At 52.0% G+C, this 25,439-nt stretch overlaps 2 protein-coding genes and 8 non-coding genes across 11 annotated transcripts; 9 read left to right on the plus strand and 1 right to left on the minus strand.

Annotated features, from left to right (window-relative positions):
• Window positions 1–962: 962 nt before the first annotated feature.
• Window positions 963–23,423, plus strand: arid4a (AT-rich interactive domain 4A). Its single transcript, XM_030357373.1, is given in 27 exon segments — window positions 963–1,187; window positions 1,306–1,352; window positions 1,723–1,833; window positions 3,061–3,126; window positions 3,582–3,672; window positions 4,669–4,748; window positions 5,182–5,279; window positions 6,117–6,249; window positions 8,075–8,154; window positions 8,265–8,341; window positions 8,443–8,618; window positions 9,454–9,526; window positions 10,485–10,579; window positions 11,194–11,291; window positions 12,689–12,938; window positions 14,633–15,054; window positions 15,162–15,332; window positions 15,753–15,837; window positions 16,258–16,447; window positions 16,982–17,041; window positions 18,308–19,092; window positions 19,094–20,531; window positions 20,838–20,942; window positions 21,673–21,843; window positions 22,250–22,362; window positions 22,364–22,397; window positions 22,909–23,423. Coding segments are annotated over 27 exon segments (5,136 nt in total). The 5' UTR covers window positions 963–1,183; the 3' UTR covers window positions 22,992–23,423.
• Window positions 2,669–2,749, plus strand: LOC115544659 (small nucleolar RNA SNORD53/SNORD92). Its single transcript, XR_003976981.1, has one exon. It is a non-coding gene; the product is annotated as a small nucleolar RNA SNORD53/SNORD92 (small nucleolar RNA).
• Window positions 3,299–3,380, plus strand: LOC115544654 (small nucleolar RNA SNORD53/SNORD92). Its single transcript, XR_003976977.1, has one exon. It is a non-coding gene; the product is annotated as a small nucleolar RNA SNORD53/SNORD92 (small nucleolar RNA).
• On the plus strand, window positions 4,254–4,334 carry LOC115544655 (small nucleolar RNA SNORD53/SNORD92). The gene has a single exon (XR_003976978.1). It is a non-coding gene; the product is annotated as a small nucleolar RNA SNORD53/SNORD92 (small nucleolar RNA).
• LOC115544657 (small nucleolar RNA SNORD53/SNORD92) lies at window positions 5,644–5,724 on the plus strand. The gene has a single exon (XR_003976980.1). It is a non-coding gene; the product is annotated as a small nucleolar RNA SNORD53/SNORD92 (small nucleolar RNA).
• LOC115544653 (small nucleolar RNA SNORD53/SNORD92) lies at window positions 6,944–7,024 on the plus strand. Its single transcript, XR_003976976.1, has one exon. It is a non-coding gene; the product is annotated as a small nucleolar RNA SNORD53/SNORD92 (small nucleolar RNA).
• Window positions 9,766–9,843, plus strand: LOC115544671 (small nucleolar RNA SNORD53/SNORD92). The gene has a single exon (XR_003976993.1). It is a non-coding gene; the product is annotated as a small nucleolar RNA SNORD53/SNORD92 (small nucleolar RNA).
• Window positions 11,980–12,057, plus strand: LOC115544667 (small nucleolar RNA SNORD53/SNORD92). The gene has a single exon (XR_003976989.1). It is a non-coding gene; the product is annotated as a small nucleolar RNA SNORD53/SNORD92 (small nucleolar RNA).
• Window positions 14,359–14,439, plus strand: LOC115544656 (small nucleolar RNA SNORD53/SNORD92). The gene has a single exon (XR_003976979.1). It is a non-coding gene; the product is annotated as a small nucleolar RNA SNORD53/SNORD92 (small nucleolar RNA).
• A 305-nt stretch (window positions 23,424–23,728) lies between the features above and the next one.
• On the minus strand, window positions 23,729–25,351 carry timm9 (translocase of inner mitochondrial membrane 9 homolog). 2 transcript variants are annotated; one of them, XM_030357372.1, is made up of 5 exons: window positions 25,231–25,329; window positions 24,849–24,923; window positions 24,480–24,541; window positions 24,305–24,400; window positions 23,729–24,215 (listed from the first exon to the last, which is right to left on the minus strand). In XM_030357372.1, exons 3-5 carry the CDS (start codon window positions 24,516–24,518, stop codon window positions 24,081–24,083), a joined length of 270 nt encoding a protein of 89 aa, XP_030213232.1. In that variant the 5' UTR covers window positions 24,519–24,541; window positions 24,849–24,923; window positions 25,231–25,329; the 3' UTR covers window positions 23,729–24,080. The 2 variants fall into 2 exon arrangements, with proteins under 2 accessions (XP_030213232.1, XP_030213231.1); XM_030357371.1 differs by lacking the exon at window positions 24,849–24,923 and having other exon boundaries at window positions 25,231–25,351.
• Between the last annotated feature and the right edge of the window lie 88 nt (window positions 25,352–25,439).

A 25,439-nucleotide genomic window follows, 5' to 3' on the forward strand; every position in this document is an offset into this window, starting at 1 on the left:
GCGCGGCCTGAAGGCAGCCAATCACGGGAGCCGTCGCCGCCGACGCTCCTCCTGGTTGGACGTGCTCATGCAAAACTCATCCATTTCGTCAAGGCGCCGTGTTCGTATCCGCCAATAGTAAAACAACCAAAGTTCCGTCCAATGAAAACGCAGAGTCCAATGGGCGAATCACAATTCGCTCTTTGAACGACCGCTCTCGGTGCAGCCAATCAGCGACCAGGAAACATCGCTCCGGCTCAACAGCTTGTTATTCGCGTTGCGCCTCCGAAGCCAGCGAGCAGGATCGTCTCATGTAAGTATCGATCAACGTCCTTCACTAAACTAAATATAAACGTTTAAATACACGGGACGGGAGGACGGGTCCCGCGGGGGGACGGAGCCAGTCCGCCGCAGGACGGTCACCCGCCCGGGGAGCGAGAACGCGAGGCGGCGGGGAATTGAATGGCAAGTCGGGTTGTTTTTGCAGTGAAGAAATGTATGCGCCTTTTGTGGAAGAAGGTTATTAAATAAATAATGACGGTTCCGGGTAGTGGTTCTGGTTGAGGGTCGTGTCATGATTCCGTCCTGCATCAGACTCTGAGGGGCATAAGTGCGCCGAGGATGGGCTCTATACCCCGTGTCCCGACGCTATGTTTAATGTTCCCCTGGTCAAGAAGGACCCAGCGAGGCGACCCTCCTCGGCTCTAGTCTAGGCTCCGGTCCGCACTACGCTGAGGGTCTGGGAGGATGATGTACTCCTCATAAAGGGTCGTCTTCAGGGTAGTCTCCCGACGTGTACCCATTCTCACGGAAATCGTAGCTTGACATTCGTATAGCAGCTGTCTGCTGGACCTCACTGGCTAGTCCCAGAGCTAGCTGCTCTGAGGCTAAGCTAGTCGAGCTAGCGGCTCTGACATGGTGCACCGAGGCTAAGCTACTAGAGCTAGCTGCTCTGAGGCTAAGCTACTAGTGCTAAGTGCTGTGACATGGTGCGCAGGGCTGTGATGGCGACGTGACACAGTCCGACCGTGAGCAAAGCGGGAAGGAACCACACGCATTGTGTTGCTTCCTGCTCCCGGTTCTACGGACGCTGGATCGTGACGGTCCGGCAGTAGGCCGACACGACCGACCCGTAACCCTGATTTAGACCGCCGTGCGGGCCGTCTAGAGGAACCGTCGCCGTACTTTTGTGTCTCCGCCACATATGAGTGAGTCTGAGGGGAGGGGGGAAGGAATGCGTGAGCTAGAAGTCAATGGCTAGTTCGTTAGCCATCCAGTCTCCTGCAACTCGTACGTCTACCATACTCCGATTTCTCTCTTTTTCAGGAATTAAAGCTTCGAGCTGGACGACCTCAAATAGCCTTAAGATGAAGGTAAGGGTTCCAAACCGAAACTGGCGCGATCCCTTCTGAAATCTAGCCTTTCGAAATACGACTGGAATTGTATTATTTGTTTGGCTACGTCATGAGGCGTAGCTTCATTCCAGCAGAAATGTGTGTTTGTATTTTTATGGGAGTAACAACGTTTACCAGTGTCAGCCCATCTTGGCTATCATGATGTTCTGGATTTCAAGATGAGTTTGCACATTTGTTTTTGGGATTTCGAATCCTTCTTTATTCGGTGTCCAACAATCAACTGTTCTGCAGTTTAGTGAACCAGTGTGATGGCAGAAGGGGTTTGGGTTGGTGTGTTTGCAGGGTTGGCTCTGGAGACTCAGAGTGTGTGTGTGTGTGTGTGTTGCAGGCGGTGGATGAGCCAGCCTACCTGACTGTAGGGACCGACGTCAGCGCCAAGTACAGAGGGGCCTTCTGTGAAGCTAAGATCAAGACTGTGAAGCGCCTGGTCAAAGTGAAGGTAAGACGGCCTCACCTCGTCCCCCCCCCCAACCCTGAGTCTCCCGCTGCGAGCCTGGAGCGGAGGCATCACATGTGCCGAGGGCACCTCTGGCACGTGATGTTTTCAAGTGTACGATGAGAGTGTGTTTCACGTTTCAGATGTTGCCTAGGCTAATTCTTTCTTTGTCCCGAATCTTAAATTTAATACATTAGCTGTTCTTATATTTTTCACTCTAGGAACAAACTAGGTCTGCACACTAGTACTGCATTACTAACTAGTAGTACACTACCCCTAGTTGTACAATCTAGCACTGCTGCACCAACCAGTACTAGACTTCCCACTAATAATACACTACTTACTAATGCTAACTACAAACTAGGACTGGAGAGCCTAGTACTGCAAACTAGTATTGCAGCAGCAGCATCTAGTACTACACCACCCCTTAACACTAACTACCCATTACTACTGCAAACTAGTACTGTAGCACTAAGGACTGTTCAACCAACTAGTACTATTCTACTAACTAGTACTAGTCTACCAACTAGTACTATTCTACCAACTAGTACTATTCTACCAACTAGTACTACTCTACCAACTAGTACTACTCTACCAACTAGTACTATTCTACCAACTAGTACTATTCTACCAACTAGTACTACTCTACCAACTAGTACTACTCTACCAACTAGTACTACTCTACCAACTAGTACTACTCTACCAACTCGTACTACTCTACCAACTAGTACTACTATACCAACTAGTACTACACTACTCACTAATGCTTCACTACCCACTAGCACTAAAATACCAGCAGGACCTCTAGCAGACTAAGATGGTTACACAGTACTAACCAACGCTATGATGATGCTGAGAAAGGTTTCGCAAACAGGACTGATTCCATGTGACGACACATTTCTCTTGGCTATCTGAGCACCCCTCAAAAACAACCAGGTCTTCCAAGCATGTGTCCAACGGAGTGATGCCGATTCAGTCCCATGTCTTCAGCAGCGTCGTCCGATAGAGAGATCTGTTTCGTGGTTGTGATTCTGCTTTGTCTAGTGATTAAGTAAACCATCTCCATAATTGTTATTCTCTCTGGGGACTGGTCACGCCCAGAACGGCATGTCCAGCTGCTGGTTTTCTAACCTGCTCCTGCGTCTTCTGTCTCTCTGCCTCTCTCCCTCCCTCTGTCTCTCTCTCGACCTGTGTATCTCTCTGCCCGTCTCCCTCCCTCGGTCTCTCCAGGTGGTCCTGAAGGGGGAGAGTACATCCCAGGTGGTCCAGGATGACCAGGTTAAAGGAGCGCTGAGGGTGAGGAACCAATGCTGAAGGGTTGGGGGGGGGGGGGGGTCTATTCCCAGTGTAGCTCAGTAGTTAGAGCAAGTCACTGACACTGCACGGTTAGGGGAAGCATTGCTACCAACTAGCACTGCACGAGTCACTACTACTAGCTAGTAGTAACATAATGCCAGAGTGCTAAGGATCGCTATGATGATGCTGAGAACGGTTTCGCAAAACAGGACTGATTCCATGTGATGACACATTTCTCTTGGCTATCTGAGCGCCTTATGTCTAGTGGTTTCCACGTCCCATCTTCAGAAAAATTGTGCTATACTGGAGGCCAACTTACATCGGTATGTAGAGCAAGGCACTAACTCTGTAGGGTTAAGGGTTCTACTCCCTGCGTAGATCAGGCTCAAACCGTTGGGATCGCTACACTGTGCCAGGCCTGAGGGCTCCGGGGTAACCATGGTTATGTTCTGCAGATTGGTTCCACGGTGGAGGTGAGGACCAATGAGGGACCCTCCACGCAGGCGGTCATCAGCAAGCTGACAGACGCCAGCCTGTACACCGTGGGTCAGTACCGGGGTGTTCTGCGGTCCCGCCGGTCTCCAGAACAACCCTCTCCAGAGCGGGGGGGGGGGGGGCCTTCGCCACACAGACATTTAGCGTGTGTCTGTGTCTCTCTGACTCCCTCTGGTCCGAGCCCGACTAGGTTCAGCAGAGCTTCAATGTAGCCCCGCCCAGACGAGCCACGGGAAGGCTGCGTAGCGGACACATCAACGAGCAGAGTCGAGACACACCACAGCCACAACGAGCAGAGTCGAGACACACCCCACAGCCAGCCTCAGATCCTACTCAGACACACAGCTTTGAGCGTATGGGGGTACTTCTAACGGGAAGGTGGTTTGTACGTTGTGCAAAGTTTCAATGAAATTGTACTGCAGCACTAGCGCTGTCCAAGAGCATGTGGAGCAAACACAAACGCAAGTCTATCCCCTGGTGTTATCAGTTATCAGTAGAGCTCCTAGACATATTTGGCCTTTGTTAATTCTACGATGAGTTCTACCAACTGGTATTAACACTTTTACTACCAATTAGTACTGCACGAGTCACTAGTACTAGCTAGTAGTAACATAATGCCAGAGTACTAACGACCGCTATGATGATGCTGAGAACGGTTTCGCAAACAGGACTGATTCCGTGTGATGACACATTTCTCTTGGCTATCTGAGCGCCCGCCCTACAGTCTCTAGACCACCTCGTGTCGAGGTGTTTCCACCCCCCCCTCCCCCCCAGCCAGGCGCTACTAGTTTCAGCAGAATCATGATCCGCTAAAGGACAAATGACACTTCTGCGTCTGAATATACGAGGGTCTGCGTTGCTACTCAGACCGGCCCTTTTTTGCCCATCGTGGACCGACACAAAGACTGCAGTGTTTATCCTTTTGAGTAATTCATCGATAAAGTCCTCCGGTGTGGTAGAACATGACCTCTCGCTTGTGAGGGTGACCTTTAGCTACGGTCTGCCGCAGTGTTTATACCGGGTGTCTGTGTGTGTCTCTCTCCTCAGTGTTTGATGATGGTGATGAGAAGACTCTCCGTCGTACGTCCCTGTGTCTGAAGGGAGAGAGACACTTTGCAGAGAGTGAGGTGAGTCTACAAGCTAACGGCTAAACCAGCTGCTGGACCTACACGCAAGATAAGCAGCTAAAGTTAATCCAAGTCGCATAGCCTGGTCCAGCTCGATGTTGCTAGTTCATACTGATTGTTATTGTTTAGGGTACTACAGACCCTGTACAAGCTGTATTATTGGGTATTGATTATTGTTTAACGTGCTACGGACCCTAGACCAGCCGGATTATTAGTTATTGATCATCGTTTAACGTGCTACAGACCCTAGACCAGCTTTATTATTAGTTATTGATTATCGTTTAACGTGCTACAGACCCTAGACCAGCTGTATTATTAGTGTTTAACGTGCTGCAGACCCTGGAGAAGAAGTATAATTGGTTATTGATCATTGTTTAACGTGCTACATGCCCTAGATCAGCTGTATTATTGATTATTGTTCAACGTTCTTCAGACTCTGGACCAGCTTCCGTTGACCAACCCAGAACATTTTGGAACTCCAGTGATCGGCAAGAAGTCGAACCGCGGTGGCCGACGCTCCTCCCAGCCAGTGTAAGTTCTCTCTGTGGTCGTGGCCTCTGTGTTCGGGACCTAACCTTGGCACCCCCCGCCCGTCCTGCCGGCGATTTGAGTTCGCCCTGCAGCAGGGTCTGGAGAGGAGCAATACATTTCATCCTGCTCTATCTGGGCTGGATCACTTTCTTGTCTGGGCATCTATGTGGTCTGGACCACTGCAGTTGTGTGTTCATTTAGTATTTGAGTGTACGGTAAAGATGAAAGCGTACAGTGCAGTAGATGTTTGCCATGATACTCCTGACTATACCGTATTCAACATGGAAGAGCTGACTGATAAACACTTGGCCAGCTGCTCTTACCAGTAGCATCAATTGGATTATACAGGATTATACTTATGCAGGAGGAGTGATGATGCTGAGAATGGTTTCGCATACGAGACTGAATTCCTGTGATGACACAATTCTCTTGGCTATCTGACCCGCGCGTAGCCAGACCGCCGTGCTAGGGGTTAACCAGACCGCCGTGCTAGGGGTTAACCAGACCGCCGTGCTAGGGGTTAACCAGACCGCCGTGCTAGGGGTTAACCAGGCCACCGTGCTAGAGGTTAACCAGACCACCTCACTAGAGGTTAACCAGACCACACTTATACTAAGGTAGCACTTTTACTAGAACAAAGGAGATACATGGAGCAGGACGGTTGCCTATCTGTAGAGATGGGCAAGGGGGATGGTCAAAAACATAGTTATGGTTAATTAGTCTACCGCCACGATTAACCCTGTCATTCTCTAACCATCTCTCTGTCCGTGTATTTCTTTGTCTCTGTGCGTCTGTCTGTCTCTCCATCCTGTGTGTGTGTGTGTGTGTGTGGTTCAGGGCTGACGAGGAGCATCACTCTTCGTCCAGCGAGGAGGACGAGGAGGACCGGCGGAGGCTGAAGGACGACATCCTGGGGAAGGTCTGCTGTGTCCAGGACACCAGCGACCGCTCAGGCTGGTACCTAGCGCTGGTACGACCGCCGCACGGCCCCATGACAGACGCTCCGCATGGCGCACTGCTCACGCCCGCAATTAGCTAGCTTCGTTATTCGAGTCTTTTATCCTTAAAATACCGATGTGTATACCGTATGTATTTAACAGATTAAGCAGGCGTGATGTCTTTGTTGTAGGATGTGTCTCTATAGCGATGATGTGTTCTTGTTGCTAGGTTGTGTCGTTATAGTGACGTGTTGTTGTAGGTTGTGTCTCTATAGAGATGATGTGTTCTTGTTGCTAGGTTGTGTCGCTATAGTGACGTGTTGTTGCTAGGTTGTGTCTCTATAGCGATGATGTGTTCTTGTTGCTAGGTTGTGTCTCAATAGCAATGATGGGTTGTTGCTAGGTTGTGGCCTTATAGCGGTGATGTCTTCTTGTTGCTAGGTTGTCTCTATAGAGATGATAGGTGGTTGCTAGGTTTTCGTTATAGAGGTGATGTCTTCTTGTTGCTAGGTTGTCTCTATAGAGATGATGGGTTGTTGCTAGGTTTTCGTTATAAGGGTGATGTCTTCTTGTAGCTAGGTTGTCTCTTTAGAGATGATGGGTTGTTTCTAGGTTGTGTCTACAGTATAGCGGTTATTTGTTCTTGTTGCTAGGTAACTAGCTATAACTCTTGACTACCTGTCTGTGTGGCTGTCTGTCTGAAGGTGAGAGCTGTGGGTTATGCAGGAGGAGTGATGACGCTGAGAATGGTTTCGCATAAAAGACTGAATTCATGTGATGACACAATTCTCTTGGCTATCTGACCTACGCATTACTTGCCACACCACGCTACCTTACTAATTGTTATGATCACTTATGCTACTTACTTACCAGTAGGGTTGCCGCGGTATACGGTATTACCGGTGTTGAGGCCAACACCGATTACTCTGTGTTGCACACCGGCAACACCAAAAATTCAGTAAAAATATTTATTTAATTAAGAAAATTAAAATGTGTAGAATAGGCCACAGTTCTGCTCTTTGCGGAAGAGAATTGGCGCGCTTCCTTACGAGACCGATAACCATAGCAACGGCGGTAAACAAACCCCTTGAAGCCCAATCCCTACGAGAGCTCCCCGTGCTACGGCCATCCGGAGGCGCACAGAGCTTTTGGCCGGGATATTATGTATAAAATTATATCATACCATTATATATAGAACGTTATAAGACGCTGTCACCGAGAATTGGCGCGCTCCCAGACGCTGTCACCGAGTGTGAGAGGAGAGTTGACGGAGAAGATGGCGGTTGACCTAGTTTCAAAGTTTATACCGTTTATACTCGGTAATACCGGTGTTGACACGAGTGTATTACTCGGTGTGAAAATGTCCACACCGCGGCAACCCTACTTACCAGACACTTTGACTGTTTTACCAGAACTACCTAGGTACTTTGATTAAGACCTCCAGGTGAGGGATACCTATCTAGAGGAGGGGGTACTCTCTTTGTGGAGGTGTTACCTGTCTCTATAGCGATGATGTGTTCTGTGTCGGCTTAGCTCAGGAGGTAGAGCAGTTGTCTTGTAACCGAAAGGTTGCAAGTTCGATCCCCAGCTCCTCCTAGCTGCGAGTGTCGATGTGTCCCTGAGCGAGACACTTAACCCTAACTGCTCCTGACGAGCTGGCTGTCGCCTTGCATGGTTGACTCTGCCGTCGGTATGTCAATGCGTGTATTAACCGATGTAAGTCGCTTTTGGATAAAAGCGTCTGCTAAATGCCCTAATTGTAATTGTTCTTGTTGCTAGGTGGTCTCTATAGCGATGATGCTGTGTCCTTGTTGCTAGGTGGGCTCCATAGTGATGAAGCTGTGTCCTTATTGCTAGGTGGTGTCTCCCAGCTGCTCAGACGAGATGATGGTGAAGAAAGACCAATGTCTCATCAGATCCTTCTCGGACTCCAAGTTGTAAGTTGTGCCGAGTTTTTAAGTTTACAGGGAAAAAAGTGTTGTTTTTTTCAACTCGTTCCGTATCCGACGTCCTGTTCAAAGATTAACTTTATTATTTTCCCCGTTAGTTCCACAGTTTCCAGGAAAGACGTCCATGTTGTCGCGGCCGACGCCATCACAAGGCCGGAGTTCTCCTGCAGGAAAGGTAGCGTACAGGATGTTCTTGGATCACTTCCTGTCGTAGGACACCGTGTACCGCTCGGCGTGCCCGGCTCACCGCTGTGTCCTGATTGGTTGGTTGTGCAGGGCACAAGGCAGCCGTGTCCTTCCTGAGGAGCCAGGAGGTCCCCGAGCTGTGGAAGATGGACATGAGCCAGATCCTCGACTCCTCCTCCAGCGACGAGGACGAGGAGGTCGGCGGGCGGGAGAAGGACAGCGAGGAGGAGGAAGAGGGGAAGAAGAAGAGGAACGTCAAAGAGGAGGTGAGACTGGCATGGGGGGATCTCGCTAGCTAGCCTAGCTAGTCTAGCATTTGTGCTAGCATTAGAGGAGATAAAGCTATCTGCTGCTAGTCTGTCTTTAGAGTTGTTAGCATTAGAAGGCATGAAGCTAACTGCTGCTAGTCTGTCTTTAGTGGGGCTAGCATTAGAAGACTTGAAGCTAACTGCTGCTAGTCTGTCTCTAGAGGACATGAAGCTAACTGCTGCTAGTCTTTCTTTAGAGGGGCTAGCATTAGAGGACTTGAAGCTAACTGCTGCTAGTCTCTTTAGAGGGGCTAGCATTAGAAGAAATTAAGCTAACTGCTGCTAGTCTGCCTCTAGAGGACATGAAGCTAACTGCTGCTAGTCTTTCTTTAGAGGGGCTAGCATTAGAAGACTTGAACCTAACTGCTTCTAGTCTGTCTTTAGAGGCTAGCATTAGAAGACTTGAAGCTAACTGCTTCTAGTCTGTCTTTAGAGGCTAGCATTAGAAGACATGAAGCTAACTGCTGCTTGTCTTTCTTTAGAGGCTAGCATTAGAAGACATGAAGCTAACTGCTGCTAGTCTGTCTTTAGAGGGGCTAGCATTAGAAGACTTGAAGCTAACTGCTGCTAGTCTTTCTTTTGAGGGGCTAGAATTAAAAGACATGAAGCTAACTGCTGCTAGTCTGTCTTTAGAGGGGCTAGCATTAGAAGACTTGAAGCTAACTGCTGCTAGTCTTTCTTTTGAGGGGCTAGAATTAAAAGACATGAAGCTAACTATGCTGCCAGTCTGTCTTTATTAGATGGAGAACTTGTTCCTTAGCTGTGTGTGTTTTTTGTGTGTGTGTGTGTGTAGCCTGAAGAAGAGGCAGACCCAGAAGAGAGAGACCACTTCCTGCAGCAGCTCTACAAGTTCATGGAGGACCGAGGTAACTGGTCCGTAGTGGACCTCCATCCGACCGGTCCATAGTGGACCTCCGTCAGACTGGTCCATAGTGGACCTCCGTCAGACTAGTCCATAGTGGACCTCCGTCAGACTGGTCCATAGTGGACCTCCGTCAGATTGGTGCATGGTGGACCTCAGTCAGACTGGTCCATAGTGGACCTCCGTCAGACTGGTCCATAGTGTATCTCTGTCAGACTGGTCCATAGTGTATCTCTACTGTATGAGGAGTGATGATTCTGAGAATGGTTTCGCAAACAAGACTGATTTGTGATGTCATGTTTCTCTTGGCTATCTGACCCAAAACTGCTACTGTGCTCGGCCAATCGGCGTGAAGCTATAACCAGTAACCTGTCCTGCTATTGACGAGGCTTCTTCTTAGCCGCACCTTCTGACGCTAGTGGTATGAAAATAAGATCTCTGTAGAGTTTATTCTACAAGGAGGACAAGGAAAAAAGTTATGAAAACTTATGATGTTGATGAGCAGATATCCAGCTGTTCCATACTGGATCTTTATATCTTTATTGTCTGTTGTTCGTCCCATTCTGACGGCCAGGATTTTACTGGAAGTGGAGACAATACTAGTAAAGCAATGAGTCAAAGCAAAATCGATCACGCCCTAGTGGGCACAATGTGGCTCAGGAGGTAGAGCGGGTTGGCTGGTAACCGGAAGGTTGTTAGTTCGATCCCCCGTCTCCTCCTAGCTGACACCTAACCATAACGTCTCCTGACGAGCTGGCTGTCGCCCTGCATGGTTGACTCCGCCGTCGGTGGGTGACATGTGCATGAATGGGTGAATGTTAGGCGATATTGTAAAGCGCGTTAGGTGGTCACTGGTTAGAAAAGCAATCCGTCAATGCAGTCCATTTACATTTCAACTAATAAGTTGACATTCAAGTTCAAAGACCCCATTAATCCTGGCTCCCTGTCTGTCTGTCCGTCAGGCACTCCCATCAACAAGCCCCCAGTCCTGGGCTACAAGGACCTGAACCTGTTCAAGCTCTTCCGGCTGGTGTTCCAGCTGGGGGGATGCCACAAAGTGAGTCACCCCGGCCTCTCTGTCAGGGCCGTGTCTCTCTCGTGTCTCTCAGTCTGACTGTATGTGTTCCCGTCTTTCTCTGCGTTGTCTGTCTGTCAGCCTGTCTTTCTGAGTGTTCTGTCTGTGTCTATATGCCTTTCTCTGAGTGGTCTGTTTTTCTATCGGTCTCTCTGTTGGTGAGATGGAGGCTAATGCTGAGCCTCTGTCTGTCTGTCTCTTCCTGCGTTATCTGTCTGTCAGCCTGTTTGTGGGTGAGAGGGAGGCTCATGGTCTGTCAGCCTGTCTGTCTCTCTCTGTGTGTGAGACAGAGGCAGAGGGTCTGTCTCTCAGCCTGTCTGTCTCTCTGTGGGTGAGACGGAGGCTGATGGTCAGCCTGTCTGTCTCTGTGGGTGAGACGGAGGCTGATGGTCTGTCTGTCAGCCTGTCTGTCTCTCTGTGTGTGAGACGGAGGGTGATGGTCAGCCTGTCTGTCTCTCTTGTGCGTGAGACAGAGGCTGATGGTCTGTCTGTCAGCCTGTCTGTCTCTGTGTGTGAGACGGAGGCCGATGGTCTGTCTGTCAGCCTGTCTGTATCTCTGTGTGTGAGACGGAGGCTGATGGTCCTTTGTGTTTCAGATCGAGAGCGGCACCGTGTGGAAGCAGGTGTACGTGGACCTCGGGATCCCCGTCCTGAACTCTGCTGCCTCCTACAACGTGAAGACGGCCTACAGGAAGTAAGAGATCCGCCGGCACGCTGCTCCGTCACCTAGAGGTGGAGGACTCATCTAGAGCGGGTGGAGGACTCATCTAGAGCGGGTGGAGGACTCATCTAGAGCGGGTGGAGGACTCATCTAGAGCGGGTGGAGGACTCATCTAGAGCGGGTGGAGGACTCTGTAGAGCGGGTGGAGGACTCAATGTAGAGCTGGTGGAGGACTCGATGTAGAGCAGGTGGAGGACTCAATGTAGAGCGGGTGGAGGACTCGATGTAGAGCGGGTGGAGGACTCGATGTAGAGCGGGTGGAGGACTCGATGTAGAGCGGGTGGAGGACTCGATGTAGAGCAGGTGGAGGACTCAATGTAGAGCAGGTGGAGGACTCAATGTAGAGCAGGTGGAGGACTCAATGTAGAGCAGGTGGAGGACTCAATGTAGAGCAGGTGGAGGACTCAATGTAGAGCAGGTGGAGGACTCAATGTAGAGCAGGTGGAGGACTCAAATGTAGAGCAGGTGGAGGACTCAATGTAGACTAGGTGGAGGACTCGATGTAGAGCGGGTGGAGGACTCGATGTAGAGCGGGTGGAGGACTCGATGTAGAGCGGGTGGAGGACTCGATGTAGAGCAGGTGGAGGACTCAAATGTAGAGCAGGTGGAGGACTCAATGTAGAGCGGGTGGAGGACTCAAATGTAGAGCAGGTGGAGGAATGGGGAGTGATGATTCTGAGAATGGTTTCGCAAACAAGACTGATTTGTGATGTCATGTTTCTCTTGGCTATCTGACCCACAACTGCTTGTGTGAACTTCCAATAGGCGTGATGCTTTAACCAGTAACGTGTTAGAGTCGTTAACCAGTAACACCTCTAAAGCTAGTGTTATGAAAAGAAGATCTGTCGAGTTTTATCTGCGAGCTAAAGGCTGTGACTCGTCTCCCGCCGTGACGAGGTCAACCAGGTGACGGTTGGCCGCCCGACCAGCACAGTTTGATCCGCGTGTGTTGACGTGTGTGTGTGTGTTAACTAGGGATCGACCGATATATCGGGCCGATATTCGCGTTTTTTACGTGTATCGGTATCGGCCGATACGCGGCCGATTTTCGCCGATTTTCGCCGATTTTTTTTTTTTTTTTTTTTTTTTAACTTGTTCTACCTCCCCTGTTTTTACTATTTGTTAAATATAGTTTTTTATATTGAAGTTCAATAAATGTTCCTTTTTTTAAATTGAGACTTGTAACATTTGTTATCAGTGTAATTTTTATGATTGAGGGAGCAAAAAAAAAAAAAAAAAAAAAGTAGTATCGGCTCTAAATATCGGTATCGGCGTATCGGCTAAGGCTGATGAAAAAATATCGGTATCGTATCGGCCCTAAAAAATCGGTATCGGTCGATCCCTAGTGTTAACCTGTGCCTGGTCCTCAGGTACCTCTACGGCTTCGAGGAGTACTGCCGCTCGGCCTCCATCACCTTCAGGACCATCCACCACAACAACCCCCGCCCCCCCTCCGCGCTGGCCAGCCCCGCGCCGGAGGAGGCGGAGCCCAAGGACCCCGGGCCAATCAGGGTCCAGGCCGCCGTGGAGAAGGAGGAGCCAGAGTCGGACGGCGAAAGAGGAGGGGGAGGCGGAGGAGGAGGAGGAGGAGGTCTAAGGCGGAGCCTCCCGTCACCCAGGGTGAGTCACTTGCCTCTTGTTACCATAGCAACCAGTTAGAACTCTCAGACTCGGTCTTCCTCTCCGGACTACCACCTGTCTGTGGCTTTGTCCCTGTGGCTACCTGTCTGTCTCTCTGTCGGTCTCTCTCTGTGGCTACCTGTCGGTCTCTCTCTGTGGCTACCTGTCGGTCTCTCTCTGTGGCTACCTGTCGGTCTCTGTGGCTACCTGTCTGTCTCTGTGGCTACCTGTCTGTCTCTGTGGCTACCTGTCTGTCTCTCTGTGGCTACCTGTCTGTCTATGTGGCTACCTGTCGGTCTCTCTCTGTGGCTACCTGTCGGTCTCTCTCTGTGGCTACCTGTCTGTCTCTGTGGCTACCTGTCTGTCTCTGTGGCTACCTGTCTGTCTCTGTGGCTACCTGTCTGTCTCTGTGGCTACCTGTCTGTCTCTGTGGCTACCTGTCTGTCTCTGTGGCTACCTGTCTGTCTCTGTGGCTACCTGTCTGTCTCTCTGTGGCTACCTGTCTGTCTCTGTGGCTACCTGTCTGTCTCTGTGGCTACCTGTCTGTCTCTGTGGCTACCTGTCTGTCTCTGTGGCGCTACCTGTCTGTCTCTGTGGCGCTACCTGTCTGTCTCTGTGTGGCTACCTGTCTGTCTCTGTGGCTACCTGTCTGTCTCTGTGGCTACCTGTCTGTCTGTGTGTCTATCTATCTATCGTTTTCGACCGAAAATCGCGATCTCAAGCATTACGATTTTGGGATCGTCAAAGCTGCGGGTTTTTTTTTTTTTCTTTTTTTTTTTTTTATATTTTACAAAATTGCAATTATTTTGATGCTGATGAGCCATTGAAGCAAGTTTACTTAAGAAAGAGGGCTCCCTTTTTATTTGACTTTTTTGGTTGTTTCTTAGGTACTTGAATAAACAGTCTTGCATTTGAAATCTGTCGCCAGCAGTTTTAATTATTGCATTACCTTAATGGAATTCATTGGTTATATTAATTTATACTGAAACTTTATTTAAAGAAAATAAATCGTGGTTGAAATCGAAACCGCAATCTCTACCAGAAAAATCGCAATTTCAATTTTTTCTTAAAATCGTTCAGCCCTACTGTGTGGCTACCTGTCTGTCTCTCTGTGGCTACCTGTCTGTCTCTCTGTGGCTACCTCTCTCTCTCTCTGTGGCTACCTGTCTTCATCTCTGGCTACCTGTCTGTCTGTGTGGTAGGGCTGAACGATCTATCGTTTTCGACTGTGGCTACCTCTCTCTCTCTGTGGCTACCTGTCTTCATCTCTGGCTACCTGTCTGTCTCTGTGGCTACCTGTCTGTGTGGCTACCTGTCTGTCTCTGTGGCTACCTGTCTTTCTGTGTGGCTGCCTGTCTGTCTCTCTGTCCACCTGTCTGTGTGGCTGTCTGTCTGAAGGTGAGAGCTGAGGGTTGTGCAGGAGGAGTGATGACGCTGAGAATGGTTTCGCATAAAAGTCTGAATTAATGTGACGACACAATTCTCTTGGCTATCTGACCTACGCATTACTTGCCACACCACGCCACCGCACTCGTAGTCAAGATCACTTACACCACCAACTAACCAGACACACTGACAGTTTTACCAGAACGAACTAGATGTTTTGAATAAGGCCTCCAGGTGAGGGATACCTGTAGAGGAGGGGCTACGTCTGTATGTGTGTGTGTGTGTAACCTGTGTGATTGTGTGTTTAGGGGAGGCGGCGGTGGCCAGGGAAGTCTGACCGCCGGGACAGCATATCCCAGATGGAGAGGGACAGACTGAAGGAGGAGCGAGGGGACGGCCTGTCCCGGATGGAGAGGGACAGACAGGAGCGAGGGGACGGCCTGTCCCGGATGGAGCGGGACAGACAGGAGCGAGGGGACGGCCTGTCCCGGATGGAGAGGGACAGACAGGAGGAGCGAGGGGACGGCCTGTCCCGGATGGAGAGGGACCGACTGAAGGAGGAGCGAAGTGGAGAGACGAGCGGCGAGGAGCAGAGGGAAGGAGAGCGGGTACCACCCAGGAGACGCAGCCATCGTCGCCACGACGACTCGGACAAGGAGTCCGGGGAGGACGAGGAGGAGGAGGAGGAGGACGAGGATGAGGACGAAGACGTAGAGCGACGGAGAGAAAGGTAGAACCTCTTCCTCCAGCAGCGGCAGCACGCTGGTTCTGGACTGTTCTGTTGTTATGAGACTGTTATTCATGTTGAATACAATAAACTGTTTGTGTTTGTCTCAGGGGTGAGGGGGAGGAGGGGGATGAGGATGAAGACTCGTTGATGGGTACGAAGGTCAGGGTGAAGTACGGCAGAGGGAAGAGCCAGAAGATCTACGAGGCCAACATCAAGAAGATGGACAGCGATGACGGAGACCAGATCTACCTGGTGCACTACTATGGCTGGAACGTCAGGTCAGACCCCTCTCGAAGCCCACCTTAGATCACATCTCCAGTCTGATGGTACTCTAGACCAGTCTCTCACAGCCTGTTAAGGTCACATCTCCAGTCTCTCACAGCCTGTTAAGGTCACATCTCCAGTCTCTCACTGCCCTCTTTAAGATCACATCTCCAGTCTCTCAAAGCCCTCTTTAGGTCACATCTCCAGTCTCATGACGGATGCACCCAGATCTGTGTGAACGGGGTGTTTTGCGTCATATTTGTTTAGACCAATCATGATGCTGGGAAGCGTTATTGGCGAACAGAAACTAGGCCAGCAGTAATAAACTGTAAAAAGTTGTCGAAAGTTTACAAATGCGTTTTTGACTGGACTAGCTCATGCTAGTCGACTGCGGGAGCCATGTTACCGTGGTGACGATGCGGTTCGTTCTGCAGGTATGATGAGTGGGTGAAGGCCGACCGCATCATCTGGCCCGTGGACAAAGGAGCCACCAAGAGGAGAACTCGGAAGAAACTCAAGGTGAGGGATCATGTTGCCACGGAAACCGTCGGGCGTGCGCCTGACCGTTCCCATGAAGAAGAGCTGGGGTTTCATTTTCATTTTCATTTTAAGGACAATGGCACAATTACAGAAATGTTGATTTATTACGCAGTGTTGGCCAGCAGGTTAATTTTCCACCGTAGTCCTTCGGCAAGACGTCAAGCTAGGCACAGGAGGGCTAAAAAATAAAAACATATGAAAGAAAACACACGGTAACAGCTTGGTGCAGGAGGAGGGGTGATTCTGAGCATGGTTTCGCAAACTACCCTGAATGAAGGTGACGACACGATTCCCTCGGCTATCCGACCCGTGCTTGGCTACCTCACCCGTGGCTCCCCGGCTGTAGATGTTTAGGACAGGGGCTCCAGAGCAGGGGCTGATCTGTCGTCTCTCCCCCAGAACAAGGAGGACGGCGACCGGGGGGGGGAGGAGGAGAAGGGGCTGATGAAGCCGGGGAGCGGGAGGCGCGGCCGGCCCCAGACGCGGACCCCTCCCTCCACCAGCTCCGTCCGAAGCTTCTCCAAGACGCCCAGCAGCGACGGCCAGGGCCGCCGGAACGAGAGCTCTCCCACGACGGCCAACGGAGACGGTAAGAAGCCTCCAGCTAGGGTTCTGTAGAGGCGTTCTGCTCGCTAGCCAGGGTTCTATTATTTAGGGTTCTGTAGAGTCAGTCTGTTGTTAGGGTTCTGTAGAGTCAGTCTGCTAGCTAGCCAGAGTTCTATCAGTCAGGGTTCTGTAGAGTCAGTCTGCTAGCTAGCCAGATTTCTATCAGTCAGGGTTCTGTAGAGTTGGTCTACTAGCTAGCCAGATTTATATCAGTCAGGGTTCTGTAGAGTTGGTCTACTAGCTAGCCAGAGTTCTATCAGTCAGGGTTCTGTAGAGTCGGTCTACTAGCTAGCCAGAGTTCTATCAGTCAGGGTTCTGTAGAGTCGGTCTACTAGCTAGCCAGAGTTCTATCAGTCAGGGTTCTGTAGAGTCGGTCTACTAGCTAGCCAGAGTTCTATCAGTCAGGGTTCTGTAGAGTCAGTCTGCTAGCTAGCCAGAGTTCTATCAGTCAGGGTTCTGTAGAGTCAGTCTGTTATTGGGCTTCCGTTGCGGTATAGTAACGCCTCCTCCTCCACAGAAACCCCACGAAGGCGCAACAGAATGTCTGGCGTGTACGACTCGGACCGGCCCTCCTACGGTGAGACGCAGCGCACACGAGGGACGGCGGTCTTTGGGACTTTAACGATACACACACTGACACCCCTTAGCAAGCGCGATACACACAGACAACATTTAGACATGACATGAAAGGAATCGGCAGACATTTGTTACTTTCTTCTATAGGTAAAAGGTTTAATTGTGTCTGGAGTTTCTAGTACAGTATAAGGAGAGGATCAATTGCTGGAGGCTCAACGCCAACAGCATAACCAAGGACCACAGAACTAGTCCTTGAGCTCGCTGAAGCTTACCGAGGTGGAGAACAAAAGAAATAGCTTGGGTAAATGCTTTTAAACCAGAAGCCTGCCATCTTTCCTCGGATACGTCTGGACTGGGAAAAAGTCGGTTGCATATGAATCGGTTGTGTGTTTGGGTGTTGGTTGTTTTTTGCACCTGCTAGAGTTTGGGTGGGTCCCTCCAGATCTAATCTCTATTCATGGCCACAGAATGCAAATCCTTCCTTCAATTCTGAAGTGGTCCTCCTGCTTCTGAAGGACAGGCAGAATCCGGCCCCATGTTGCGCACCTGTGGCCCTGTGCCTATCCCTCCACACACACCAGGTCACGGCCATCATATTCTTGTTGCTTGGTTACCAGCTATAACTCTGTGGCTGCCTGGCTGTGTGGCTGGCTGGCTGTGTGGCTGCCTGTCTGAATGTGAGAGCTGGGGGTTATGCAGGAGGAGTGATGACGCTGAGAATGGTTTCGCATCAAAGACTGAATTCACGTGACGACACACTGCTCTTGTCTATCGGACCTACGCACTACTAGACAGTAGACACACTGACTACCTCACTATTGGTACACCAGATCAGACTTATAATAACTGGCACTTATACTGTTCTATCAGAAGGAATTGGATGTTTCAGAAAACGACCTCTAGGTAATCCGTAGAGGTGGTGCCTCCGTCTCTGTTGCTAGGTTGCGTCTACAGCAACGATGCTGAGCTCTTGTTGCTAGATGTCTCCAGCGATGTGGCGTTGTCTCTATAGCCATGATGCTGTGTTCGTGTTGCTAGGTGTTCTCTATGGAGATGATGCTGTGTTGATGTTGCCAGGTTGTTTCTATAGCGATGATGCTGTGTTCTTGTGCTCGGTTGTAGCTACAGGGATACTGGTACTGATGAGTCATGAGCCGATGCCCATCCCTAACTCACCACTCACCCCTACACATTCTCTTACTACATTGCTAAAAAATGTATTGAAACCAGTTACAATAATACTAACGTGTATTCCGTCTCACCGCAGAGGATTCTGGGAACTCGTCGGAAGACAGCGGGTCAGAGGATGCTCCGCCCCATCTCCGGGAGGAGGTGGACCGTAACGAGGAGGAGGAGGGGCCTAATGCTGAGGCCGAGCTTAAAGAGGAGGAGCCTGAGGAGGTGCTTGACCTTAAGGAAGACACTGCTCTCTCGGGGGAGGGGCTCAAGGAGGAGGCGGAGCTAAGCGGGTCGGACGTTCTGCCCCCCGCTGGCAACACGTCCGCTGCTACGGCAACGGTGGAACCGGCTACCGCTGCTGCAACCCCATGTCCCAGCGTCCCTCAGGAGCAAGAGGACAGGGGCCAATCAGAAAGGAAGGAGCCTCAGAGGGGGGAGGAGCCCGAATCTGGGGGTGCCATGTCTCCTAGCCACAACAAGATGTCTCCTAGCCACAACAAGATGTCTCCTAGCCACAACAAGATGTCTCCTAGCCACAACAAGATGTCTCCTAGCCGAAAGATGTCACCTAGCAACCTCAAGATGTCTCCAAGCCACAACAAGATGTCTCCTAGCCACAAGATGTCCCCTAGCCACCTCAAGATGTCTCCTTGTCTCCCGGATAAGCAGCTGGACTTGTCTCTTGAAGCCTCTCCCAAGCCCAAAGGTCGCAGGTCAAGTGCAAAAGAGATTGGTGCTGAAACTCCACCAAGAGCCCCGCCCACAAGCTCACTGACCCCGCCCTCAAGCTCACTGACCCCGCCCACAAGCTCAATGACCCCTCCCACAAGCTCAATGACCCCGCCCTACAAGCTCAATGACCCCGCCTACAAGCTCAATGACCCCACCTACAAGCTCAATGACCCCGCCTACAAGCTCAATGACCTCGCCCACCAGCCTAAAAACTCCGCCCATCAGTTCAATGACCCCGCCCACCAGCTCAATGACCCCGCCCACCATCTCAATGACCTCGCCCACCAGGCCAATCACCCCGCCTACCTGCACTATGACCACGCCCAATAGTTCAACGACCCCTCCCTCCCACACAATGACTCCTCCCCCTTGCCCACTGACCACGCCCAGCCACACAAGGTCTCCGCCCTCCAGTAGAATGACTCCACCCATGAGCTCCATGACTCCTCCCACTACAGCAGTGAGCCCTCCTACCAGTGCGGTAACCTCACCCAAGAACACGAGGATTCTGCCCGCTGCCGCCGTGACACCACCCACCAACGTCATGGCCCCGCCCTCGAACCATACGACTCCTCCCACTCGCGCTGTGGCTCCTCCCACCCACGCTGTGGCCACTCCCACCGGTGCCGTGACTCACGCCAGCCAGCTGGCGCTGTCTCCCCTGCGGGGCGGCCTGCTGAAGAGGCAGGACGAGCCCATGGTGGTCCTGCACTGCCTGCCGGCGCAGCACCTCCCCCCGGAGCCCCCCCCCTCCCTGGACTCGGACACGGACTCGGCCCCGGAGGACGACTCCCTGGAGCCCGACGACGGGCTGGCCCTGTGGGGGGGCAACATGGTCAACATGGTCAACATGGCCAAGCGCAAAGCCCTGGAGCAGCCCGGCGCCGACAAGAAGGTCCGCCTGGAGCAGACCCCCCAGGACGGCCCGCGCCACATGACCCCCCGATCGCCCCACCTCCAGGCCCAGACCCCCCCCAGGGCGCCTCAGGTCCTCGCTCAGACGCCCCCGAGACCGGCTCAGACGCCCCCTAGACCCGCCCACATCCTGCCGCAGACGCCCTCTAGACCCGCCCACGTCCTGCCGCAGACGCCCCCCAGACCCGCCCACATCCTGGCTCAGGTGGCGGTTGTCCCGCCCTCGGAAGCCCGGGCCAGGGGGGCGGAGTGGAGGGAGGAGCAAGCCCCGCCCCCGCCGGCCGCTAGAGGGGCCGTCCTCCACCCGGCCCCGCGACCGGGCCCCACGGAGCAGCTCCTCCACCCCCAGGCCCAGCAGATTCTCTCCATACAGCACCGGCAGGGCCCCCCCGCGCAGCTCCATCAGCAGGCCCAGCCGCAGCAGAGCGCGGCGCCGGAGGAGATGGGCCCCCAGATGGACCCGGAGGCCCTGGTGTGCCACGAGGTGGACCTGGACGACCTGGACGAGAAGGAGAAGGCGCCGCCCTCAGGGAAGCTGCTCTACCAGAGCCCCGTCCAGGCTCCGCCCCCTCCCCCTGCCCCGCCCACAGCGGACCAGCCCCGCCTCCAGGAGGAGGGCCTGGAAGACCAGCCCAACCTGTCGCCCTACGAGGGCAAGGACCGGGGTACAGACCGACGCACACTCTGTCCCCGCTACACACACACGCATTGTCCCCACCGCACACACGCACACACACTCTTTGTCCCAGCTACACACACGCACACACACACTTTGTCCCCGCTGCACACACGCACACACACACTTTGTCCCCGCTGCACACACGCACACACACACTTTGTCCCTGCTACACACACACTTTGTCCCTGCTACACACACACTTTGTCCCTGCTACACACACTCTTTGTCCCCGCTACACACACTCTTTGTCCCCGCTACACTCTAAAGGACGTGTCTCCTGCTGAACCCTCAGGTCAGAAGCGGCTACTGGACGGGAACCAGAACCCGTCGGCCAAGAAGGCCAAACGCAGCCAGAAGAGTACCGACGCCGGGGGCAAGACGGAGCGCAACGGCACCGGTAGGCCTCCCTCTTCCTCCCTCTAACCTCCCTCTAACCTCCCTCTTCCTCACTCTAACCTCCTTCTCCCTCTCTCTCTGCCTCGCTCTCGCTGCCTTCCTCTCTCTCTCTCTCTCTCTCTGTCTCTCTGTCTCTCTGTCTCGCTGCCTTCCTCTCTCTCTCTGTCTCTCTGTCTCTCGGCCGTCGCTCTCGCTGCCTTCCTCTCCCTCTCTGCCTCTCTGCCTCTCTGTCTCTGCCTCTCAGCTCTCGCTGCCTCTCTCTCTCTGCCTCGCTCTCGCTGCCTTCCTCTCTCTCTCTGCCTCGCTCTCTGCCTCTCAGCCTCTCTGTCTCTGTCTGTCTGCCTCTCTCTCTCTGTGGGCGTGTCCACCTAGATGTGTGACGGATAGATGAGCAATGTTTGCTGCAGTCCACTGGGTAGGCTGGTCGACTGATCAATCCAGCACACATCTAGGTGGACACGCCCACTTGTAATGGCTAATCAGACTCACACCAGGTGGTATGATAGTTAGTTAGTTAGTTAGTGAGTTAGGCCTTTAAATTCCCGTGGAAAGAGGAACAAAGGTCATCAACGAAGCTCTTCCATCCTTTCCCGTCTTGGGCCCTGGTATAATACGGGACCATTTAATTGGTGTTGGGTTATTATTTAACGACTGAACGTTGAACCCGCCGAGGACGGGTAGGTCAGTAGGTCAGTGTCGCCCCGCTCACCCACGGCGGCCTTCTCCCCCAGCAGCCCAGAGCAGTGACAGCGAGGACCCCTCGGCCCCGGACCCGCCCCTGCTGCCGGACCAGACCAAGCTGTGTACCCCCGTGAAGCAGGCTCTCTCCAGGGCGGGGAAGCCCAGCCGCTCCCCCCAGATGTCCTCCCCGCACCGGACCTACAAGTGGTCCTTCCAGCTCGGTAGGCTTCTGCAGACAGGCATGTGATGGGCCTCGGCGGGCCTCTAGGCGGGCATGTGATGGGGCTCGGTAGGCCTCTAGGCAGGCCTCTTGCTAGGCATGTGATGGGGCTCGGTAGGCCCCGAAGTAGGCCTCTAGGCAGGCATGTGATGGGGCTTGGTAGGTCTCTAGGTAGGCCTGTGATGGAGTGATAGACCTCTAGGCAGGCCTGTGATGGGGCTCGGTAGGAATCTAGGGTGGCATGTGATTGGGCTCGCTAGGCCTCGAACACCGGATTGATTGCAGGCTAGAAGCATCAAACACAACCTCGGTGCGACTCCAGTGATGGGTTAGGGTTGGGGTGTGTGGAACCACGGACAACCCAGCTGAATAAACTTGTATTCCCCTCTTTGCTTCTGCTCCTCCAGACGAGCTGGACAGGATGTCCAGCAGTGAGCGCGTCTCCTTCCTGCAGGACAAGCTGCAGGAGATCAGGAAGTACTACCTGAGCCTCAAGTCGGAGGTGGCCTCCATCGACCGGGCGCCGCAAGAGGCTCAAGAAGAAGGAGCGGGAAGGTACGGTCCTCTCCCTAGTGCCTAACACCAGTGTCTCTCTACCTCTCTCTCTCTCTCCCTAGTGCCTAACACCAGTCTCTCTCTACCTCTCTCTCTCTTGTCTAACACCAGTGTCTCTCTCGCTCTGTCTACCTCTACCTTTCTCACTCTCTACCTTTACCTGTCTCTACCTCTCTCTAGTGTCTCTTCCTCTCTCTAGTGTCTAACACCAGCCTCTCTCTACCTCCCTCTCTCTAGTGTCTAACACCAGTCTCTCTCTCTCTCTCTCTCTCTCTCTCTCTCTCTCTCTCTCTCTCTCTCTCTCTCTCTCTCTCTCTCTCTCGTGCCTAACACCGGCCTCTCTCTCTCTCGTGCGCCTAACACCGGCCTCTCTCTCTCTCTCGTGCCTAACACCGGCCTCTCTCTCTCTCGTGCGCCTAACACCGGCCTCTCTCTCTCTCGTGCGCCTAACACCGGCCTCTCTCTCTCTCGTGCGCCTAACACCGGCCTCTCTCTACCTCCCTCTCTCTAGTGTCTAACACCACAGTGTCGACCTCTTCGGGGTCAGAGGGCATGACCCCTCCCCAGAGCTCTGTGGCAGTGGAGTGCAGGTGATGACACGCCCCCTCCCTCCCCCCCTCTCGCTGGGGGCTCCGGAACACCTGATTGGTTTACTGAATAGCACCTGTACCCGCCCACCCAGGACGCAAGGCCAGCCCTCCAATGGCAGGGAGTAGGTGTCACCCGGTTTCCATGGCAACCCCCTCCCCCCCCCTTCCGAGACATATGACGTATTTATTCCCTCTTTTCTACATCTGCTTCCGGCTCCATGGACATAAATTTGAAAGATGCATTTTACACAACTGTAAATGATTTCTATAATTTTTGTATGAAAGCCACCTTTGTAGCGGTATATTCAGAATGATTGTTTTCTATGTTTTTGTTAGAGCTCCAGAGAGCCGTGTAAATACTGAACCGTGACCTTGTTGTATCTTTATGTAAAATAAAAACAGAGCTCTCCGTTTCTAATAAAGCTTTTAAATATTACCACCCTCTCGCCTCCTCACATGACCAGCAGGGACCTCAATGTGTACTATATGTATTCTGTGTTGAATTGTTACGATTATACAGGTTCAGGCGGTGTCGGGACATTTAATTTGTATATTTCTTTACCGGAACATAGTTGATGCAAACTGACCCTGCGCTGTAGCGCCCTCTGTAGGACGGAACCGTTGTTGCCATAATTTCTTTTTTTTATAGTATTGCGGAAGCAAAACCCGACCCCAGCCGCTAGCATCCCTAGCAGCTAGTTCACATCTAGAACTAGTTTATCTTCAGTTAGGAAAGCAAGATCTGTTTAACTGAAGTAACATTTATTTTAAACAAGACACAGAATAATCCTGAACGTAAACAAAAGTCCCAGGCCTTGGTCACATGATCCGCTGCTTCCTGTACAAACAGGAAATGAATGCTCCGGTGACACCAAACCCTGTGGGGGGAGGGAGAGTGACTTCAACCAATAGGCAGCTCTCCTTTCAGAGCGCTCCTACAGCTTGTGGCAGAACAGTTCCTGGGGTCTCAGGCAAGATGAGAACGTGATGGAACTGAAATGGTGCCGGACCCCCGAGACCAGCGCCGGAGTCCTCCTGGTGGATGGAGGGGAGGGGGGGGGGGGCTGAGCCCAGCGGGCCCCCGCTCGGGACCCTAGTGGGGCTGAATCAGCAGGCCGGCCTTGGCTGCCAGAGCCTCGTTCTGCTGGATGTGGTACTCCTGGAAGCGCAGCGAGATCCTCTGGGTCATCTTCAGGTACTTCTGGAGGCAACTCTCAGAACAGCTGGTCTGCGGAGGGAGGAGGAAGATGAGAAGAACTCAGAGCAGCTGGTTTGGGGAGGGAGGAGGACGATGAAGGTGTTGAAGGACCCAGTTACCTCCTCAGGCTTCACGTCTCTGGTGGTGAAGTCCTTCACACAGTCCATGAAGCAGTTCTCCGTCAGCTTGTTGTACGTTCCCAGGAACTCCTTGAACTGTTCAACACACAAGTTCACGTTATTCTCCAGCCCTACAGGGAGTTCGGCACGGATAGGTCGGGATGGGAGCCCTCACCTGTTTGATTTGGTCCGATTCGGTCGCCTGAGCAGCCATCGTTTATAGCAGGGAAGCGGGACCTTTGAACACAAACAGACGGATAAGCATCTACCGAGACCAGCTCTCCAGCACTAAGCTCAATCATAAAGTACAGACTGCTACACAGAATCCGTGTGGGTTATCAACACAATACATACTTTTCTTAGTCACACACGACTCGTGAATCAAGACAGCTATGGTATTCATTGCCACACATTAGAATTCGCTACCGAACTATAGGGTTGTAGAAGCTGTAGGTTTGTGGTGAACTGGACTATGATCCGATCGACGGAAAGCTCATCCTTCAACCAACCACCTGAATCACACACGAGTTTCCCGTGACTGCACCTGAGTTTGCGTGATCAACCAAGAAGACAGATTTTAACTCAGTAGATCCACATCGTCCAGTGTAGGTTTCGTTTCCTATCGGAGGGTATAATAATAGAGTATAATGATGTAATAATAATGTTAAAAACGGACACTTCCCTAAAGTAAACAGATAATACAGATGCAGTATGACCCTGAGACCCTGGATCTCCTTGTCGACCATCATGTTAACATTAAGCTCCCATCCTAGTGGACGAACTCCGAGCGGTCCTGTTGGTAACCTTCAGGCTCGTGGGATCGCATGGCTCTGGGACCCTGGAGCTAACAGGAGCGACCTCCAATCATCTCCGGCCAACAGCGGACCTAGGGTCCCATCAAAAAAACAGTAAAAGCGTCTTCCTACCTGTCTATCTCAGCAAACAGAGGAAGGGAATTGTGAAGAAGGATTCTGGACCCAAGGACATGTGACAGCAAAGACGGGGAATGCTTCCGGTTTGAAACTCGGTCCCTCGTTTTCAAAGTAAAAGTCCGACCCCCTGTATTAGCTCTTGTTGTGTTTTATCTGGATTTTATTTTGGAAATAGATTATCAACTGTGATTATTGGAACGTAC

This window comes from Gadus morhua, chromosome 5 (genome assembly GCF_902167405.1).
Source record: "Gadus morhua chromosome 5, gadMor3.0, whole genome shotgun sequence".
NCBI classification, from domain to species: domain Eukaryota; kingdom Metazoa; phylum Chordata; class Actinopteri; order Gadiformes; family Gadidae; genus Gadus; species Gadus morhua.